At 41.0% G+C, this 21,338-nt stretch overlaps 1 protein-coding gene across 2 annotated transcripts in view; it reads left to right on the forward strand.

Annotated features, from left to right (window-relative positions):
- LOC129859169 (5'-AMP-activated protein kinase subunit gamma-2-like) overlaps positions 1 to 21,338 on the forward strand; it is a 101,813-nt gene that overhangs the window by 19,211 nt on the left and 61,264 nt on the right. For both annotated transcript variants that reach the window (XM_055928612.1, XM_055928613.1), the window contains exon 3: positions 398 to 668. In XM_055928612.1, the coding sequence (XP_055784587.1) occupies positions 398 to 668 (271 nt within the window). The remainder of the gene's footprint in view (positions 1 to 397; positions 669 to 21,338) is intronic.

Raw genomic sequence — 21,338 nt, forward strand, 5'->3', positions numbered from 1 at the left:
TTGTAGATTGGACACCCCCATGCATGGCAAAGTGGTAGATAAAATCAAGAAAACATGTTCAACCTGGTTGTCTATCTCTTGAAATAGAGAATGGGAGCTATTTCCTCTCAACCAGGAATGATGTGAAATAAAAGTTAAGCCCCTTCCCTCTTCTCAATCCTCCTTAATAGGTTCCAGCTGTGTCTAATTTGAGAAGTCAAATGGCTATATTGAATTGTGCATTTTATGTACATTTGGCATGTTGCCACCAAAAGTGCTTATTCTCTGTGATTGAACATTGTCTAGATCTTAATCAATACTCTCTCGTGTCACTGCTGTAAAGCTGTGTTGTCGAAGGAGAGCAAAAAAGCCTTGTTTCCTACAAAGCGATCAGTAAAATCTTTGTTTTCTACCTCAGGATGATGGGAGTTGCCACTCAGCCAGCCCGACCAAAGGCTTCTTCACGAGGGGGCCCTTCAGTCGGCCCTCCAGTCCCAAGTCGGCCCCTGCTAGGACCAAGAACAGCCCGGGCTCCCCCAAAACCATCTTCCCCTACCCTTCGTCCCACCAGGAGTCCCCACCCAAGTCGCCTCGTCGCCTGAGCTTCAGCGGCATCTTCCGTTCCTCCTCCAGAGACTCTAACTCCACCTCTCCCGTCAGCATCAAGCTCTTCTCCAGGGCCAGGAAAGGTAAGACCAGTTGTTCTAACCCTAACAGCGTTGGTTCTGTGAACCACTCTCATATGTTATGTAAACCTGTAGAGTTGTGTTATCGCCACAACTTAATGCCTAGGCTTTATCTCAAAAGGCTAATATAGTACTGTGGCACGCAGGAAAAAACTGATTCAAACTCTGGTCGATCACATATGAGCAGTATGTGTGTGAATGGGGGGAGGAAATAGAAACTACAATATGGCTCAAATTGTTCCTCTGCTTCTGTGGTAATTAGTGTTTGTGTCCTTTTAGGTTGTTTTAGGATGGTAGACGGAAATGCCTGCGTTGTGAATTGGGCATGTGGTTGAGGGGGTGATGCTCGCTCCTATAGGTTGTGTCAGGTGAACAGTATGGATAATATTGTGGGATCCATCATCATTTGACATAGAATGCAACTAAATGATGCCTTTTATCATTAAATTAATTTGTATTCTATAGTCTAGAGATGGATATTGTTGTTGTCAGAGGAGATGTTGTTTCTGGCGGACTGGTGGTGAACTTGCTTGCTGGGGGGGGATGTACTTTTTGCTCGGCTTGCCAGCCTTTCGTCTCTCACCTCCCACACATTGACTTGCAGTTGCCTCCCTTTACGTTCGCCTCATTTCAGAGGACATAAGTACATAAGTAGAGCTATAAGACCAAGTACATGAGTTTAGTGTTTAATAGGTGGATGACATGCCTTTAATAATTTTTTTTACCTGAAGTACCAGATGTGTAGATCTCTGGAATATGACCGTTATTTTGTCATTATAGTGGCATAGAGAGGTCCTCCTTAGGGTGATGATTTAATAATTTATCACACAATTCTAGCTAACTCATGGCTGTTATGTTATTGATATAATTGATATATGTTGCCATTAGATTAAGATCACTTTATTGGTCAATTGTCCAACTGAAATTTGTCTTCCAAAAACAAGTTTGTATTGGAGTGGTTAGTTGGGCTGCCACAATGGTTGCCCAGGGAGCTTTTGTTGGCTGGGATTAAGTGCCTTGCTCAAGGGCACAACAGCAGGCAATGGCAGATGCCAGCAACCCTCTGGTTGCCAGCTCACTTCCCACCGGATTTTCCTCATCAGACCTAGGATTCGAACTGGCTCACCTCTAACCGCCACCCCATTACATCTGACCCCTGTAATGACGGCTATTTAAATGTTTTATTTGAACCTTTATTTAACCAGGCAAGTTAATTAAGAACAAATTCTTATTTACAATGACGGCCTACCCCAGCCAAACCCTAACAACACTGAGCCAATTGTGCACCGCCCTATGGGACTCCCAATCAGGGCCGGCTGCGATACAGCCTGGAATCGAACCAGGGTCTATAGTGACACCTCTATCACTGAGATGCAGTGCCTTAGACCGCTGCACCACTCGAGCCCCCTTTCACATCTGTGCAGTATGAGTCAGCATCATTACAAGACTAACTGAAGCCAAATTTATCTCCTAGAAAAGCGCAATCAGCCATGTTGTTTTTTCACACGTACCATATTAAAAGCGATGGCTTATTTCCACACATACTATTTTAAAAGCATTGTTGTTTTTTCACCTCTCACCCTAAAGAAGGCCTAATGAGACGTTTAGTAGCATTGTCTTCATTGCTTTGTCGGTGTAATCTTCCCCAGTGTCGGATAAACTCATGGATACCATTTGTATGTCTCCGCATCCAGTATGAAGGAAGTTAGAGGTAGTTTCCTGAGCCAACTTGCATGCTAGCAGTTACCATGGACTTCCAGTCATTGCACTAACGCTATTTAGCAACTTCCTTGAAACTACACGCAGAGACATAAAAATGGTATCCACGAGTTCATCTGGGGATGTAGATAAAGGGCTTCATTTACAAAATCCTGAAGTATGCCTTTAAATTCCTGTAGACATATGCATGGACTGCTCTCATTACAAAAACTGCCATAAATCCAGAGACCAATTTTTTTTAACCTTAACACAATATCTGACTTGAAAAACATGTAAATGACATAATTGGGATACATATAGAGCATGCATACATTGCCTGTCTGTTGAGAACAGCTACATTACTCTTGACATTTGGGTGTAATGGTTGTGGAGACTGGAGTTTTCTGTATCAACTATGATTGCTAGATAGAGCCAGTCTTTCCCCTAGATTATTTTAAAGTTTTACAGGCATTTTGCAAATACCCCAGAGCAACACCCAGGCCCTCTGCATAAAGATGGGAGAATTCAGATATTAATTCATTGTTTTAACACTATCCACTGAGTTTGTAAAGTACAGCACATTCAACCGTTCAGTTTTTTTCAAATTGCGGGTGTCTGGAAGCTAAAATAGGGATCCTATACACTCTGCTAATGACAATAAAAAAAGAAGTAACTGAGAGCAAAGTATAATACAGTGAACTTAGCAAAACAAGAAATTGGTGGTAAGTGCACGGGGGGCTGCTATCTTTATGCACCTCCGCTATTGGTACCATTAGACCTGGAAGGCAAAACATTGGGATACACTAGAATGACCTTATACCACGTGACAGTCCAACTTAGTTCAATATCAACTTTTCTCTCTGTGGTATTTATAATCTGGTCATTTCATAGGTCGATATATCGCCTCCCCTCCCTTGACAGTCATACTGCATCAGTGGGCGAGTTCGTTTTGCAATACCCCGGTGACCCGTGTGGGCGGAGTTTGTGCAGTTTAGACCATTCCATTGGTCCTAAAATCTCCACCCACCCGGAGCACTGGGCAATGCAAAAGTAACTCACCTAGTGTGGATACTGACATAATGTGAATCAGCAGAGTTTGTGTTTGTGTCTCTGGAGCTTACCTCACATTTGCCCAAAGTCTTGACCCAGAGGAAAAGTTGCTGCTAATGACTGCCTTGTGACACACACTAAATGTACTCTATTCCATTCCAAGGAAGCTCTACAGCTGTTAGATTTTGTTTGTTTTGTTTGCTATGGATCATTTGACATTTGTATTTGTTTTGTCTGTCACAGTTTTTAGCTTATATTTGCAGTTCTAAAAAGGACTGAAATTTCATTTGACATGGACTAAAGTGATTCCTGTTAATCTATAATCTGTTATCTATCTCCAAGTTGTGTTGTTACAGTTTTCTACTGCTCTTGTCGCTATGTGTTACGGTACCTGAGATTGTGTGAGGTGCATAGGCGCCTGAGCAATGGAGCAAACGGAGCAGCTGAAACCCCTCTCTGTAGAGAGAGAGAGATACTTAGATAATTTTTTATGATACATCGTCATTTCATTAAACCTCACTAGCCCCACCCCCCTTTAAAAAACAAATATCCCCTGTGCTGCATACTCACCTTGCCCTCTACCCCACGATACAAAACCACATCCCACATCACAATAACCAAAACCTCACTACTTCTACAACCGTATATCCAACCCACCTTCCCTAGCTATACAGACGGTCTCCCCGACACACCATATGTCCTTAAACATCTCCACACTTTTTATAATTTTATAGAACTCAAATTCCACCCTAAGGCGCACAGAGACCATCCCATTAAATAATAGTAAAGGATCTGTTATCCCCCATCTTTGACCCGGTTCCTCCTTGTTAGCCAAATAACTAACTTTGCCTGAGCAAACAGAAAATTCAACAACACACATTTGGCCTTTTCCTTATTCGAATACCTGTACCCCTACAAACCCCCAGTAAGCTATCCCTCCATGCCCCACATAACAGAACTTTGCTCTTGCCCCAATTCACCTTGGCCGACGAAGCTCACTCGTACACCTTCAGAGTATTTTCTAGTGCCTGCATATCCTGCCCATCCCTGACCATCACAGAACCATCATCTGCGTAAGCTGACACTGCTATGCCTGTCAACACATTCATACCTGTCCAGCACACTCCCTGCAGTCTCCTGCGCAGGAAAGGCTCAATGGGTAGTGTATATAACTGCCCCAATAGAGGGCATCCTTGTCTAATGCCCCGCCTCACCCAGACTGGCCTACTGAGCCTCCCTCCCGCCTTGACCATACATGACGCCCCAGCATACAACATCTTCACACAAGCCAAAAGTCTTTCCCCAAACCCAAACACAGACATCACATTAAACAGATACTTGCCATGGTCCACTCTATCAAAAGCTTTCTCTTGGTCTAGAGAAACCAGTCCAAAGTTCACATTTGAAACTCTCGACAAGTCCAACATGTCTCTGAGCGTCCTGGTACACAATATGTCTGGTCCTTGTGTACTATAGAGTCCAGATGGGATTTCAGTCTGTTAGCAAGGACCTTGGCAAATATCTTGTAGTCCTCACAGTGCAATGCCACAGGCCTCCAGTTAAGTTCACACAAGTCCCCTTTTTGGGCAGGAGAGTCTGGGTTATGGCCTCTGCCAGTTCATTTCATCCTCTGTGCCAGAGAGAGCTTAGGGAGATCTGCAAACAAAACCTGAGCACACATAGAATCACACAGTTTTGCCCTATATAACTCAGTATAAAGCGCCACAGTCCTCCCCCGCATCTTCCCTATCACAGAGGTCACCCGCCCATCTGACAGCCGCAGACAATGCATACCCTTGGCTTCACCGCTCTGTCTTTCCAAACCAAAGAAGGAGCTGGGAGCATCCATCTCCTTGAGCATGGAGAACCTAGCTCCCTCTACTTTAACCTGGAAAAAACTGCCCAGGTCCCTACATAATTTAGCTAAATTAGCCTGGAGGCCTACATTGCCTTGCCGCTCTTCACTGATAATACACTCGAGTTCCCCCAATACTCTCCTATCCTCTGAGGATGACAGAGCTGTATGCTGTTGACAGAAAAGACACATTTGGACTTTTCCCACATCCCACCATTGACTCAGAGATTCATACTCCTCACTATGGTGCCCCCACCTTTCCCAAAAAGTGGCATTTTATAAGAGCTTTACTTTATGTCCCTACGTTATATCGGCATCGAACACGTCACCCTCCCTAGGAGAGGGGGGTGACTGCGACGATTTATTGTTAAAATGAGAGGCTGCCGCGATTTTTTATTTAAAGACCGTTGCTCCCTTCGGTCTCAACATAGACTTTGATCTGAAGCAATTCTTGTGATTATGCTATTCATTGTAAATGTTTGTAGGTCTATGTAGCAAAATTGTATCTATGATCCCATGCTATCCACTCATGTTTTTTGTATGTTCTATTTATATCTGAAAATTAACCAATGATGTCAAGCCACACCCGATCATAATTACAGACACCTGTGTGTGTACTTTGACACTATATAAACTAGTGACCCGCAGTGTTTGTTATTATACCCTGATGAAGACAGCTTATCTGTCGAAACGTTGGTTATTAGGTTATTAAATGATTGCATCGGAGCTCCTAAAATGTGTGGCTCTCCGTTTCTTTTTCAAGTGTTCTACTCCGCTAGCCAGCACCTCGCCTAAACAGGTGTGTGTTTTTTTTGCCTCCTGTTCTACCAGATAACACTGGTATATTGAGAAAGAAAATTGTTAAAAGATAAATCAAAAGTTTACATTTCTAATTGTACTACAGTATTGGGATAACATTATTTGTGACAAAAAGGAGATGAAAACTGAATGTGCAATTTAACAATGCTTTTTCTTAACCTACCAAGTACAATGTTCAAATCCATATTGGGTAAAACAATATTATTCCTCCCATTTTCGATTTCATTTCCTCACTCTCATGCATTATCCCGGCTACATTCTTAACAGTTTGGCCTGTCAATCGATCACTGTGGGTGGGATTGTCAGGGGAGGAGCAGGTTATTTGTGAGAGTTACAGGGTTGTCAGCGTTTCAGATCTGCCAATTCATTATTGGGGGTGGGATTTTCAGGTGGGATTTTTAGGGAATGGAGTAAACTAGTAATTTGGTAATTAAAACCCCTTTTCAATATAATTTTGTTCAGAAATATGGATTCCCCCTGTTAATTAAGAAAAATAAATTATTCAATGCTAAAAGTTTCTGGGGGAGGTCACCCAGAATCCCCCCCTCCCAAGATTTTGCACCCCCACTTTACTTTCAAACACAGTCAGGTGCCTATGGTGAGGAGTTATTGTTTATTATTGGTGTCATTACTATGTTTTAAAATGTTCAGCTCTCCACCTACTGATTTAATTTGGAAAATGCCCTTGGCTTCAGCAGGTGTATTGCATTCAAATGTAGAGTTGCAAAGGGTCAGAAACCTTACGATAAATTGATCCATGGGAAGTTACGCTCGGGAATTTTGCTTAAATTCATCAAAAAAGTTCATTTATAACCGTGAACATTTTTTGGTGGGATACACATAAGGCAATTCTAGGTCTTGGGGCATATTTTGGTAAACTATCTCCAATTCAATGGAATTGCAACTCTCTGTATGCACAGTGCATTCTTCCGTCACATGTACAGTTGATTCTCAAGATCTTGCACACTAATGAGATGCTATTGAGCCCACACTACTACACTGTCTGAGCCAAGGACTACATGCTTTCTGGTAAGTTTTGAGTACAATACTGGGTGGGGTGAATATATTTTATGACATAGATTATTTTTTGTTAACTAGTAAATAGTACCCTACAGCAAAGTGTGTTTAAATCATTTCTAACTTGTTAACAATTTCTGCTAGTTTTTGCTACCATGTGGGTTTCAGCTTGCTTGAGCCTACTAACTGAGGAGTGTTAATTCACTTGTTTCCATACATGTTTCATTTTTAATAATTTATCTTACAAAGGAGTTGTTTAATCTAACTGCTTAACTATTTATCTGTATGTGGAACTGTATTTAGTTATTTTTGTTACTCATTTGGAAGAGATTTCTGAATGTTCTTCGCCCAGCATACACCCCTCCAACCAGACATGCTTGATCTACTAATTTGCTGGATGCAGAGTTCAACAGAGTTCAAGTGAAGGTCAAGCAAATCATAGAGAAAGCAGACTGTATTGCAATCATCTCTGATGGGTGGTCAAATGTTTGTGGGCAAGGAATAATTAAACTACATCATCTCCACCCCTCAACCAGTATTCTACAAGAGCACAGACACAAGGGACAACAGACACACCGGTCTCTACATTGCAGATGAGCTGAAGGCAGTCATCAATGATGTTGGACCACAGAAGGTATTACACTGGTGACAGACAATGCTGCAAACATGAAGGCTGCTTGGTCTAAAGTCTACCCTCATATCACACCCATTGGCTGTGCTGCTCATGCATTGAATCTGCTCCTCAAGGACATCATGGTACTAAAAACAATGGATACACTCTACAAGAGAGCCAAGGAAATGGTTGGGTATGTGAAGGGTCATCAAGTTATAGCAGCAATCTACCTCACCAAGCAAAGTGAGAAGAATAAGAGCACCACATTGAAGCTGCCCAGCAACACCCGTTGGGGTGGTGTTTTCATCATGTTTGACAGTCTCCTGGAGGGGAAGGAGTCTCTCCAAGAAATGGCCATATCACACAGTCTGCCGATATGGAAAGCCCCACCAAGAGGATCCTCCTGGATGATGTATTTTTGGAGAGAGTGGTAGCTGCCTGAAACTCCTGAAACCTATAGCAGTAGCCATTGCACAGATTGAGGGAGACAATGCCATCCTGTCTGATGTTCAGACTCTGCTTGGAGATGTAAGAGAAGAAATGCGTACTGCCCTGTCTACTTCACTGTTGCTCCAAGCAGAGGAACCTGCAGTTCTGAAATACATCAAAAAGCTTGAAGACTTCTGCCTGAAGTCCAAACACGCCACAGCGTACATGTTGGACCCCAAGTATGCTGGCAAGAGCATCCTGTCTGGTGCAGAGATCAACAAGGCCTATGGTGTCATCACTACCGTGTCTTGCCACCTTGGCCTGGATGAGGGCAAGGTTCTTGGCGGTCTGGCAAAGTACACTTCCAAGCAAGGACTTTGGTATGGAGATGCAATATGGCATTCGTGCCAACATATCTCATCAGCCACCTGGTGGAAGGGACTTTGTGGATCTGAGACTCTTTCCCCTGTTGCCTCCATCATCCTCCAAATCCCACCAACATCAGCCGCCTCAGAGCGCAACTGGTCCTTGTTTGGGAACACACACACCAAAGCACACAGCAGGCTGACCAATACAAGGGTTGAAAAATTGGTGGCCATCCGGGCCAATTTGAGTATTTTTGAGCCTGACAACGAGCCATCCTCATCAAGGTTGGAAAGTGACAGTGAAGATGAGGCCTCAGAGTCTGATGTTCAAGAGGTGGACATTGAGGAAGTCCAGGGAGAAGACATGGAAGCCTGAGAGGAAGACAAATAAGCTTTAGTTTCTAGACAATCATTTTACAGATGTATATTGAAGATGTTTTTGGGAGATGCGATGGATCATTGGGGATCATTCAATATTCCCTTTCTTTTGTTGTTCAGTGAAATTATCCCATGTGAAGAGTCAACTAATTTAAATAAAGTTCAATTCGTAACAAAATAGTTTTTTTCCCTATTGGAAGGATTTAATCATTTGCAATTATGTCTACTTATGATAAGGTAAAATATGTATTTTTCTGTCTCCATATGATATGGTAAATATACCCAATGTAAAAAAAAACATTACATTTTAAATGGTACTAATATTAATTCCCATATATTCCTGTTAATTCCCATGGAAAGACACATTTCCCTCAGATTACATAGACCAACAAATAATTTAAAAAACAAATAAAATGTTGATAAACTCCCATATCCATTAGGTGAAATATCACAGTGTGTCATCACAGCAGCAAAATTTGTGACCTGCTACCACAAGAAAAGGGCAACCAGTGAAGAACAATCCAACATTGTAAATACATTTTATTTATTGTCCCTTTTTGTACTTCAACACATTGTTACAACACTGTACATAGTGATAATATGACATTTGAATGTCTCTTTCTTTGAAACTTTTGTGAGTAATGTTTACTGTTCATTTTGATTGTCATTTCACTTTAGTTGATTATCTATTTCACTTGCTTTGGCAATGTAAACATAGGTTTCCTATGCCAATAAAGCCCTTTGAATTGAATTGCGAGATAGGGAGATTAGGGACAAGGTAGCACGTTCGGTGAACAGGTCAGTGTTCCATAGCCGCAGGCAGAACCACAGCAATTGGATCAGCAGCATGACCAGGTGGACTGGAGATGGGGACAGACAGGAGTCATCAGGCCAGGTAGTCCAGAGGCATGGTACTAGTGCTAAGGTCCTCGGGGAGAGCGGGAGGGGGGGGGGGGGATATGGGAGAATTAGAGGGAGCATATCTAAGATCACACAGGACAGCAGATAAGACAGGAGAATTACACTGGATAGGAAAGACTGACCCTAGTCCCCCAGGCACATAGACTATTAGAGACTGAGAAAGGGTATTCAAAAGCACACAAAATGTGTTGAGAATGATTTCATAGCATTCTTGTTATGTTACATTTGGATGTGTGAGAATGGAAGGCGTCAGTGTCGGCAGCAGTGTGGGCGATTTGATGCTAATGGCAACACTTATGTAACACCACCAAGCTCGTTCCCAGTCGCCTGCTGCGCGCACACACACACACACACACACTCTGTCATTTTACTCACCGTTAAGGCTGGCTTTTCCTCTTGCAACTATTTATTGCCCAATGTAGAACGAGAAGTACTTGCATTAGCACACTGATTTAAAGTCTCCCTTAGTGATCGATTGCACCAATAAATGTGGCTTTGACCTTCTGTAGACTTTCTGTAGATTCAGCCAGTTCCTCTTTCGCGCTGTAATTTCTTTCAACCCTTCACCTTCACCTCCATTAACATTTGGGTGGGTGTACCTATGTATTTTCACTCTTTTTCTGAGACTGTTGAGATAAGTAGGCAATCAAATGCAAATACGAGTTCATCTCGACATGTATTTGGCATCATTGCCTTCCCATATGTGATTGTTTCAGGAAACTAGGCGTATGTCGTGCATCACTACTTCAGAGGAGCGCCATTTGAGCGTAAATTATGTATTTTTTAATCAAAATGTTTTTGGGCAAAAATGCCTTCTGGAACATGTAAACTTTCATGTGCCTTAATAACAAACTTGTATGCCATCTGTAAATACTAAAAACAGCAACCTTCCCGCTAGCCAATGATTGGCTGAGAGAATGAGTGTGCTGGACATGCCGAGAGATGAGTTCAGATTGGTATGCCATGTAGCTCGCTTCTGTCTATTTGAGCTGATCAGTATGTGTAGGTAATCCTGTCTAATGCGTCTTTTTTGAAAGATATCAGGTAGTAGAACTGCATATGTGTTCACCATGACAAGAGAGGGAAAGTGTCCATCCATGTATGCGGGTAAAAGAGTCTAGATCGCTACATTTTCAGATACTACACGTTTCTAATTGTGTCAAAGTCGTTTTCTTTTCAAGTTAAAGTGTGTTGTTGCTGGCTGCAGTTATACCCACAAGGACGTGTTTTTACAACTCCTTTGTGGTACAAAAACGAGAAGCTAACTTTGAAGTGGGACCGGATTGGAGTATAGGAACCATGGGCACGTCTACTGTATGCTGTGCTCATTTCACCTCGGAAGACTTCGATGATCTATGCTGAACAAAAATATAAATGCAACATGGCCAAGCAGCCACACACAAGCCTAAGATCACCATGCACAATGCCAAGCATTGGCTGGAGTGGTGTAAAGTTTGCCGCCATTGGCCTCCGGAGCAGTGGAAACTCGTTCTCTGGAGTGATGAATCATGCTTCACCGTCTGGCAGTCCGACGGACAAATCTGTGAAAACGCTACCTGCCTGAATGCATAGTGCCAACTGTAAAGTTTGGTGGAGGATGAATAATGGTCTGGGACTGTTTTTCATAGTTCCAGTGAAGGGAAATATTAATGCTACAGCATACAATGACATTCAAGACGATTCTGTGCCTCCAACTTTGTGGCAAAAGTTTGGGAAAAGCCCTTTCCTGTTTCAGCATGACAATGCCCCCGTGCAAAAAGCGAGGTGCATACATAAATGGTTTGTCAAGATCGGGCCTGCAGCGTAGCCTAGTGGTTACAGTGTTGGACTAGTAACCAAAAGGTTGCAAGTTCAAATCCCCGAGCTGACAAGGTACAAATCTGTTGTTCTGCCCCTGAACAAGGCAGTTAACCTGTTTCTAGGCCTTCATTGAAAATAAGAATTTTTTCTTAACTGACTTGCCTAGTTAAATGAAGGTAAAATATATATATATATTTTAATTTGTGTGAAAGAACTTGACTGGCCTGCACAGAGCCCTGACCTCAACCCCATCTAACATTTTTGGGATTAAATGTAACGCCAACTGCGAGCCAGGCTTAATCGCCCAACATCAGTGCCCGACGTCACAAATGTTATCGTGGCTAAATGGATGCAAGTCCCAGCAGCAATGTTCCATCATCTAGTGGAAAGCCTTCCCAGGAGAGTGGAGGCTGTTATAGCAGCAAAGGGGGGGACCAACTCCATATTAATGCCCATGATCTTGGAATAAAATTTAAGATGACAGGTGTCCACATACTTTTGGTCATACAGTGTATTATTCAACAAATAAACATGACTTTCAGCAGAAGCTTTTATTGAAGTCGTCAATTTTTTTCAAGGTGAAGCATATACAGTATATGATTGTACTTATTGTAATATATCTATTAGGACAGAAACTATTGAAGTTCAGTGGAATCATTTCTTGAGTATCAAGCAATCAATGTTATCTTCAAAATAAATACCTTTTCAAGGCCAGCATACAGTGAGTTTCAACATTAGAAAATGACATTTGAAAGACTGGTTGAATACAAGACATTTACAATTCCGTTATTAGATTGATACTAACTCATTATTATTCAATAATTCTATAAATATGCTTTTTTTTTTATTCCCCACACACAGTATGATTACAATCCATTAACACACAATATATAAATGTAAATGCAGTACACAAATGAAATTGGCTACTCTCAAACAATTACAACTAATTATTTTCATTCAGGATAATAAATGTAATGTTAACCGTTATATTTACGTTAGGTTCCAAAGGTATTTTGTAATTAATTCCTGTAATGGTATAGAAAACTCACACAAGACAACAACTTGTACCTAGTAATTAAAGGAGCTACATGAACAATTAGCAATAGATTGGATTTCTTTGCGTTTAAAAAACCCGGCTTACAAATGCCTAAAATAGCATTGCACTACTTTTTTTTACCTTATCATAATCTCAAAAATACCTGCTGCAGGGACAGCGTTTAATAATTATGTTTATATCATGGAATTGTATTCCTTTACTACTGGAGATATAGCGTTAACATTTAGCACCATTTGCATGTAGAAATGCTAAATCTAGCCCATATTAAGGAGAATTTTGCCTTGTTACAAACAAATCTCTATTTTTGATGTAAATGTTCCGGACATTTTTTTTTTCTCCCGATTTTGTTTTATTTTTAGGTTTTGATAAACTTACACCAAATAGTGATTAATTTCCTCATCCTCATTGTGCAGTACGGGGGCTCTGAAAAACATTAACAATGGCTCCAAAAACACCCAAATACGTCCTTTTAGAAATGGAAAAGCTCTCAGTATATTGATACAGGTCTTTAGATGTTGTACACATGAAATTGTGTAATTGCAAACTTTATTCGCAACGTTATGTTCAATTTTGTTGCGACTCGAACCATACGTCTTTGTCAATTCTACAGGTAACTGCCAAAATAAAGGAAAAACTTGATTATAGGAGAGATACAAAATATATTGAAAGCAGGTACTTTTACACAGGACATTACAGACACTTGTAGAATCTATGCCAAGGCGCATTAATGCTCTTCTGTTGGTGTGGTGGCTCAACTCCCTATTAAGACACTCTATGTTGGTATTTTCTTTATTTTGGCAGTTACCTGTAGCAGCAGCTACACGGACAATGGAGCACCTGGATAGGGGAAACGACTCAAGTCACACAAAATGGAATATAACTTGCAGAGAAAGTTTGTAATGACACACTTTCATATGTACAACATCTAAAGACCTCTGCATCACCATACTGATAGTGTTTCCAATTCTTAAAGAAAGTATTTTGGGGTTTTTGGAGCATTTGTTAAATGTTTTTTCTGAGTCCCCGTACTGCGCAATGAGGATGAGGAAATGAATCGCTGGTTGACGTAAGTTTCTGAAAAACAAGTGAAATCGCAGAAAAAATGTCTAGCCCCTTCTATAACATGCCATTTACATACATTTTTTGGATTTGGTTGTAAAAAAGCAAACATCTCCTTTAAGGGAGATCTCTTCAGGGACCCCTGATACAGGGCAGTTTCCCAACCCTGTGCAAGTAGAGAAGGGGCTGCACAAACCCAAAGACCACAATGATGGAGAAACAAATGGAGAATGCCAAACCAAGCTTACGGTCTTCTAAGAAATTCTGAAGTGGAATTGCTACTATAATAGTAAAAAAATTACTCAGCATTGCCACCATGATAATTACAATTATCCTAAAGGCCCTCATCTTCATGTTTATCCCTTCTCTCTCCCTGTCTCCTTCCCCCGGCCCAGGGCGTTTCAGCGCCCTGAGAACAGCCAGGCAGCAGAAGAGCATCACAGAAAACACAACCAAGTTAAACCCCAAAATAAAGTAATTGATTGCAAATTGGAATTCATTAAGCACATGCACAAAGCAGGACCCAAGCACCACCAGCCAGACCAGCCCAGAGCACCCCACCCTGTATCTCAGGGGTTTGTACTTCAGGAAGGTTACAGGGTGAACCACCGCCAAGTTACGCTCCACACAGACACTACACTGGAAAAGAGGACGACCAGTGCTGATGAAACCCATACAGAATCCTATAACGCTCAGTACAGCACCATTCATTTGGAAGTAAATGTAGATTATACTCAACAGACAATTCAGGCAGAAGAGGATTTCAGACACAGCGAGGTTGAGAGTGAAGAAATCTGAAGCCACCAACCCTCCTGCTCCGGTCACTATCAGCCACAGGACGTAGAGATTGGTGGGGAGACCCAGGAAGAGGTGGATGGTGTAGGCAGCAGTGTAAATTATATACATAGATGGATAGAGACCGTATTTGGTGAGGAGAGTAGTGTTGCTTTCTATGGAGTTGTTCATCTCTTTTCAATAAGTAGTATACACCCATCCAGTGACTTGCAGGTGCTGGGTACAAAAAAATAGTCATGAAATAAATGTATTTCAGGTGTTCATATCTTCCCAGTTGTTGAGAATGAGATCTGTGAATATTAAGGACAAACATTTCCTCTTGGAGTGATATTTTAACAATCCATCAACATGTGTTTCTTAGTTGATAGACAGCCACACATTACAAATGTACTTTATATTTAAGCAAGTTGCTAGTTACAGTACCAGCCAAAAGTTTGGAAACCTACTCATTCAAGAGTTTCTTAATTATTTTACTATTTTCTACATTGTAGAATAATAGTGAAGACATCAAAACTATGAAATAACACATATGGAATTATGTAGTAAGCAAAAATGGGTGAAACAAATCAAAATATATTTTATATTCTTCAAAGTAGCCACCCTTTGACTTGATGACAGCTTTTCCACACTCTTGGCATTCTCTCAACCAGCTTCACCTTGAATGCTTTTCCAACAGTCTTGAAGGAGTTCCCACATATGCTGAGCGCTTTTCCTTCACTCTGTGGTCCAACTCATCCCAAACCATCTCAGTTGGGTTGAGGTCGGGTGATTGTGGAGGCCAGGTCATCTGATGCAGCACTCCATCAATCTCCTTCTTGGTCAAATAGCCCTTACACAACCTGGAGGTGTGTTCGGTCATTGTCCTGATGAAAAACAAATGATAGTCCCACTAGGCGCAAACCATATGGGATGGCGTATTGCTGCAGAATGCTGTGGTAGCCATGCTGGTCAAATGTGCCTTGAATTCTAAATAAATAACAGACAGTGTCACCAGCAAAGCACCCCAATACCATAACACCTCCTCCTCGATGCTTCATGGTTGGAACCACACATGCGGAGATCATTCGTTCACCTACTCTGCATCTCGGCGGTTAGAACCAAAAATCGCAAATTTGTACTCATTAGACCAAAGGACAGATTTCCACCGGTCTAATGTTCATTGCTCGTGTTTCTTGGCTCAAGAAAGTATCTTCTTATTGGTGTCCTTTAGTAGTGGTTTCTTTGTAGCAATTCAATCATGAAGGCCAGATTAATGCAGTCTCCTCTGAACAGTTGATGTTGAGATTTGTCTGTTACTTGAACTCTGTGAAGCATTTATTTGGGCTGCAATTTCTGAGGCTGGTAACTCTAATGAACTTACACTCTGCAGCAGAGGTAACTCTGGGTCTTCCTTTCCTGTGACGGTCCTCATGAGAGCTAGTTTCATCGTAGTGCTTGATGGTTTTGTGACTGCACAATTTTCTGCATTGACTGACCTTCATGTCTTAAAGTAATGATGGACTGTCATTTCTCTTTGCTAATTTGAGCTGTTCTTACCATAATATGGACTTGGTCTTTTACCAAATAGGGCTTTCTTCTCTATACCACCCCTAACTTGTCACAACAACTGACTGGCTCAAACGCATTAAGAAGGAAAGAAATTCCACAAATTAACTTTTAGCAAGGCACACCTCTTAACTTATTATGGCTGCAGGGGCAGTATTGAGTAGCTTGGATGAAAGGTGCACAGAGGTGCCCAGAGTAAACGGCCTGCTCCTCAGTCATAGTTGCTAATATATGCATATTATTAATAGTATTGGATAGAAAACACTCTGAAGTTTCTAAAACTGTTTGAATTATGTCTGTGAGTATAACAGAACTCATATGGCAGAAAAAATCCAAACAGGAAGTGGAAATTCTGAGGCTGGTGGATTTTCAACCAAGATCCCATTGAAATTATAGCGAGATATGAGTGGGTTTGCACTTCCTACAGCTTCCACTAGATGTCAAGTCTGTAGAACTTTGCCTGATGACTCTACTATGGAGGGGGGCCGAATTAGAGAATAATTAGTCACCACTGCCATGAGGTGACCATTCTTTGACCATGTCCTTTCACGTGAGAGTGAGCTCCGTTCCATCGCTCATCTGAAGTCAATGTAATTCTCCGGTTGGAACGTTATTCAAGATTTATGTTAACAACATTCTAAATATTGATTCAATACATCGTTTGACATGTTTCTACTGACTGTTACGGAACTTTTGGACATTGTCACGTTTAGTGAACGCGCTTCGTGACTTTGGAATTGTTTACCAAACGCGCTAACCAAAGTAGCTAATTGGACATAAATAACGGACATTATCGAATAAATCAAGCATTTATTGTGGACCTGGGATTCCTGGTAGTGCATTCTGATGAAGATCATCAAAGGTAAGGGAACATTTATCATGTAATTTCTGGTTTCTGTTGACTCCAACATGGCGGCTAATTTGACTTGTTCTGAGCGCCGTCTCAGATTATTGCATGGTTTGCTTTTCCTTAAAGTATTTTTGAAATCTGACACAGCGGTTGCATTAAGGAGAGGTATATCTATAATTGTATGTGTATAACTTGTATTATCATCTACATTTATGCACTTTCACTGGCTGTTGTCATATCATCCCGTTAACGGGATTGCAGCCTTAAGAAGTTAACTTTTACCGCCTCAGAAACCCGGATCAGGGATCACCCCCCACCCCCCCCACACTGATTAGCATCACTAGCATAGCGTCACATTTAAATAGTAGCATCTAAATATCATTAAATCACAAGTCCAAGACACCAAATGAAAGATACAGATCTTGTGAATAAAGTCACCATTTCAGATTTTTTAAATGTTTTACAGGGAAGACAAAATATGTAAATCTATTAGCTAACCATGTTAGCAAAAGACACCCTTTTTCTTTGTCCACCATTTTTTCTCAACACCAGTAGCTATCACCAATTCGGCTAAACTAAGATATTGATAGCCACTAACCAAGAAAAAAACTCATCAGATGACAGTCTGATAACATATTTATGGTATAGGATAGGGTTTGTTAGAAAAATGTGCATATTTCAGGTATAAATCATAGTTTGCCATTGCAGCCAGCATCACAAATCTCACCAAAGCTCCTAGAATTACCACAGACAGCAACGTGTATTACCAATTTACTCATCATAAAACATTTCTTAAAAATACACAGCACATAGCAATGGAAAGACACAGATCTTGTGAATTCAGACAACATTTCAGATTTTCTAAGTGTTTTACGGCGAAAACACAATGAATCGTTATATTAGCATACCACATATGCAAACGTTACCAGAGCATTGATTCTAGCCAAAGAGAGCGATAACTCAACATCGCCAAAATATATTAATTTTTTCACTAACCTTCTCAGAATTCTTCAGATGACACTCCTGTAACATCATATTACACAATCCATATAGAGTTTGATCGAAAATGTGCATATTTAGCGGCACAAATCGTGCTTACACAATGGAAATAGTGTTCAACTACTCAAGCAATCTGGCCGGCGCCATTTTGAAAATACAAATATTTTTATCAAAAACTATTCATAAACTTGACTAAAAAAATACAGGTTGGACATGAAATGAAAGATGTATTAGTTATTAATGCAACCGCAGAGTTAGATTTTTAAAATTAACGTTACTAGACATACAGTGTGCGTTACAGCCAGACTAGTGACGCAATAACGGCGTCACTATTCACCACTATTGAGTTTACATTTTTCCACATAAAAACGGAATAACATCATAAATAGCTCTTACTTTTCGACGAGCTTCCATCAGAATCTTGCCATGGTGGTTCTTTGTCCAAAAGAATCGTTGCTTGGTTGTAAAACGTTGCATTCAACTTCTGATATAGCAGCTAACACTAGCTAGCCATAGCTATTTTGCCATAACGTGTCCAAATCCTCAAGGCGCAATACTGAGGAAATTCCGAAAAATAGCAATATACTCACATAATCTGATATAACTCGGTTTAAAATAGCTTCGTTATGATGCTTCTAACACCTATGTCTAATTAAATTACAGATGGATACATCTGACGTTTAAAATTGAGCGTTTGAAAATGGCATCCTGAGGTCCCTCTCTGCGCAATGCTCAGCGTGGAAAGGAAGGCTCCTCTCGCTCCTTGGCCTTTTATAACCTCTGAGAGCTACGCAGCATGCCCATTCCACTTCTCATTGGTTACTGACATCCAGGGGAAGGCGGGTGCAGTTCATGTCGTTCCATAGGATATACACAGACTTTCAAAACTGATCTGAAATCAGAGCTTCGCTCTCAGACCATCGCAGTAACTGTCATGGATTTCGCTGTAGAAAGAGTTCTGGGTCACCCACAGACAAAATTCCAACGGCTATAGAAACTAGAAAGTGTTTTCTATCCAATAGAATTAATACTATGCATATTGTACGATCAAGAATTGAGCACGAGGCAGTTTAATTTGGCGACACCCAGAAATAAAAAATGCTAATTGTGCCACCTATTGGCAAAAGGTTAATTGAAATGCATTCCAGGTGACAACCTCATGAAGTTGGTTGAGAGAATGTCAAGAGTGTGCAAAGCTGTCATCAAGGCAACGGGTGGCTACTTTGAAGAATCTCAAATATAAAATATATTTAGACTTGTTTAATGTTTTTTTGGTTACTACATATGTGTTATTTCATAGTTTTGATGTCTTCACTATTATTCTACAATGTAGAAAATATTAAAAATAAAAAACACTTGAAAGAGTAGGTGTGTCCAAACTTTTTACTGGTACTGTAGCTAATTGAATATCCCTTGTAATTACCAGACTTGTATTGTTAATAAGGTAGTTATTAGGGCTGAGTATTGGCAGAGACGTGATACAAATCGTATTGTGACAATACATAGACATAACAATTTGATACAATTTGCAAGTCTATATGTATCTCAATTCTGTATGTATTGCAATTTAATTCTGCCATGGGGTAGTATTATGGTATTTTAAATCATGCCAGGAAAACGTTTTACCTGAGTAATTTGTTTACAACTCCTCAAAGTCAGATATTATCTGTTATTCTACTGTATGTTAAGGGTTTTAATCAAATATTACGATTCACAATAAATAGTTTGAGCTTTAACATAAGTCAAATCTAGATACATTTTAGACTGTAAAATAAAAAAGCAAAAAAATATAACAGCAGCATGCTAAACATTAATGTTATTTAAACGTCTAGTCTCTACAACAATCCAACCATTTAAACTTAAAATATTATGAAATTCAGACATTTCTAACCTGGAGTGTCGGAGCAGTCTTTTCTTCCGTAAGACTGTAGTGGTAGTGTCCAAAAAGTCTAATGTAGACATCCATTGCTCTTACCAGCACACCTGTGTATGTCCCCTCACTACAAAAACAAGTTTGTTAATCGTCCAGAAACTGATTTGCAAAAGTAAGATCATGAGCAAAACTATTTGCCTAACTTTCCAGTCTGGTATATTTCTACATTAAAGCTCACATATGCAACACATGAAATTCAGTAGAAGCTTTTATTGAAGAGGTCAAATCCAGAGGTTACAATAAACACGTACAGGTCAGTGCCAAAATAATAAACACCAATATAAAGTGTCTTAATTGGACCACCATGAGCCAGAACAGCTTCAATGCACCATGGCATATATTCTACAAGTGTCTGGAACGCTATTGGAGGGATGAAACACTATTTTTTCCACAAGAAATTTCATAATTTTCTGTTTTTTTGATGGTGGTGGAAAACGCAGGCTCAGGCGCCGCTCTAGAATCTCTTCTTCGTGTGAATTTCTGGCAAACTAGACTCTGTGTTGCGCCTTTTGCAGGTCGGTGTTCAGGTTGTCAATTTAATTTTGGGCACAAAATAAAAGGACAAAGGGATAATCTTAAATTGCACAACCATCAAATCCTGCACCTATACACTACCCCCCCAAAACCCACCACCCCATCCTACCTTAGCCCTAAACAATCCTACACCAGGCCGTCTACTCCCTGAAGATCTTCTGCACTAAAATCTCTCACACCCAAATATTTTTCTGCTGCTGCAACTACCACATCTATCTTCTGTGATTTCCGCTCCATCAGTGCAGTGCAGTTGATCACAATGGCTATAAACGCAACAAATCCAACCTTACTAAGCCTCATTCTCTCTGGATCTCTCTCTTCAGGCCTACTCACTGGGGGCTCCCAGTCAAATCACTCACCCGTGGTGCCTCAGCATTGGAAACATTGGAAACATTCTACCCCAGAACATAGGCCCTCACAGAATAGTGAATATAACCTCATCAGCTAGAAGCTCTGTCAAAGCTCAAGACACAGGGTATTTTCAATCTTGCCATTGCCACCGGGTCTACATCTTACCAAATGGCGTGCGTCATAAATACCAGGGTTATTATTATTTTTCTCCCCAATTTTCATGGTATCCAATTGGTAGTTGAAGTCTTGTCTCATTGCTGCAACTCCCGTACAGACTCAGGAAAGGCGAAGGTCGAGAGCCATGCGTCCTCCGAAACACAACCCAACCAAGCCGCACTGCTTCTTGACACAATGCCCATCCAACCCGGAAGCCAGGCGCACCAATGTGTCAGAGGAAACACCGTACACCTGGCGACCTGGTCAGCCCAGCCCGCCACAGGAGTAACTAGTGCGCGATGAGACAAGGATATTCCTGCCGGCCAAACCCTCCCTAACCCAGACGACGCTGGGCCGGCTGCGACAGAGCCTGGACTCGAACCCAGAATCTTTTTGGTTCACCATTACACTCAACGCTACCCCACTGATCACTCCTTTGAGCGGCTCCC

This window comes from Salvelinus fontinalis, chromosome 7 (assembly GCF_029448725.1).
Source record: "Salvelinus fontinalis isolate EN_2023a chromosome 7, ASM2944872v1, whole genome shotgun sequence".
Lineage (NCBI taxonomy): Eukaryota > Metazoa > Chordata > Actinopteri > Salmoniformes > Salmonidae > Salvelinus > Salvelinus fontinalis.